The sequence below is a fragment of the Herpailurus yagouaroundi genome, unplaced genomic scaffold (assembly GCF_014898765.1).
Source record: "Herpailurus yagouaroundi ecotype Mexico unplaced genomic scaffold, PumYag 67503, whole genome shotgun sequence".
Taxonomy (NCBI): Eukaryota; Metazoa; Chordata; class Mammalia; order Carnivora; family Felidae; genus Herpailurus; species Herpailurus yagouaroundi.
This window is the reverse complement of record NW_024420310.1, coordinates 1111862-1113184: the sequence shown is the minus strand read 5'-3', so window position 1 is coordinate 1113184 and position 1323 is coordinate 1111862. Positions and strand designations below refer to the sequence as shown.

General features: G+C 38.1%; 1 protein-coding gene across 1 annotated transcript; it reads right to left on the bottom strand.

The window, feature by feature from the left end:
• Window positions 1–337: 337 nt before the first annotated feature.
• On the bottom strand, window positions 338–802 carry LOC121025122 (uncharacterized protein C9orf85 homolog). Its single transcript, XM_040467529.1, is given in 1 exon segment — window positions 338–802. A coding segment is annotated over 1 exon segment (465 nt).
• Between the last annotated feature and the right edge of the window lie 521 nt (window positions 803–1323).

Here is a 1323-nt window from a genome sequence, read left to right as displayed (position 1 = left end):
ATAACAAGCAAACATAATAAGTAAGGGGGCCGTGTTATGTGGGCCATTTACTTGAGGCCAGTCAATCAAAAGGCACTTACCGAGGACCAATTTTTGAGGCTAGCCCTGTAATAATATCTGATTTTTCCATGAGCTCGTTCTTACACAGCCATCAGTTCCAAACCTTGTTTACTTTGATGTTAGGTAGTATATGTTTCTAAATAATTCCCAGGAACTGCAACTTTGCCTGTTTTCTATAGGTTTGGGCTAGTTTTTTTCTCGTTAGGATTTCGCAGTATTTTTTTTAAACACTCAAGAGTCAAAAGTCGTTCAGAATTTCATGTTTTCAAGCTGACTTTTAATATATTATCCGTCTGATTGTCTTTGTGTCATCTAAATCAAAATGTAAATCATCATCACCTTGTTCATTTCTTCTGCAACATCTATGGTTGGAACGTATGCTTTCTGTGTTTTCTGTCCTTTCTGGTTGTTTATGAAGCAGAGCAACAACGTCTCCTTTCTTTCTGCATTTTGCACAAACTTCAAACGCACAGCCACGTAGCCTACACATTATGTGATAAGAATCCTTCGCCGACTTTTCTAAACACGTACCATACTTTTTAGGCTTTGACAACACTTTGTATTTGCTGTGTTTTGCACACCAGTCCAGAACTTCTTTATGGCATTGACAAATTCCACCATGAAGCTTTGCATTAATTTTCTTGGTCTGAACACTCTTAGCAAATTGTCATTTTTGAAGCTATATGTAATTCTGGGGCAACTGAGGCCTGGGATGAGCCACGTTCCCTTTCTGGGAGCTCATCCTTGAAACCACAATCACCTTGCGTCGGGACAAGAAAGACACAGAGAAGACCAAGGTGCCAAGAACTACCCCACGGAGTCCACGCTTTTGTCCTGATGTATTATTTTATAGTTGTGATATATCAAGTGGTGATCTGTTGGCTATATTGAGTTAAATAATACGTTTTAGAAAGTCAGTATCTCCTGTTGCTTTTTATCTCTCTTAACGTAGCGACTAGAAAATTGAAAATTGCCTATGTGGCTCACATTCTATTTCTTTTTTTTTCCCTAGCTTTATTGAGGTATGGCTGGCATATAACATTATGTAAGTTTAAGGCATACACTGAGATGACTGATAGACATATATCGTGAAATGTTTTCCACAATAAGGTTAGTGAACACATCTTCACCTCAAATGATTACAATCTTACTGTTGCTATGGTAAGGGTATTATCACAGCTCTACTCGCATAGAAACTTTCAAGTATACACTATTGTTCAGTACGGTCACTATGATGCACATTAGACACCCCAAACCATCTTT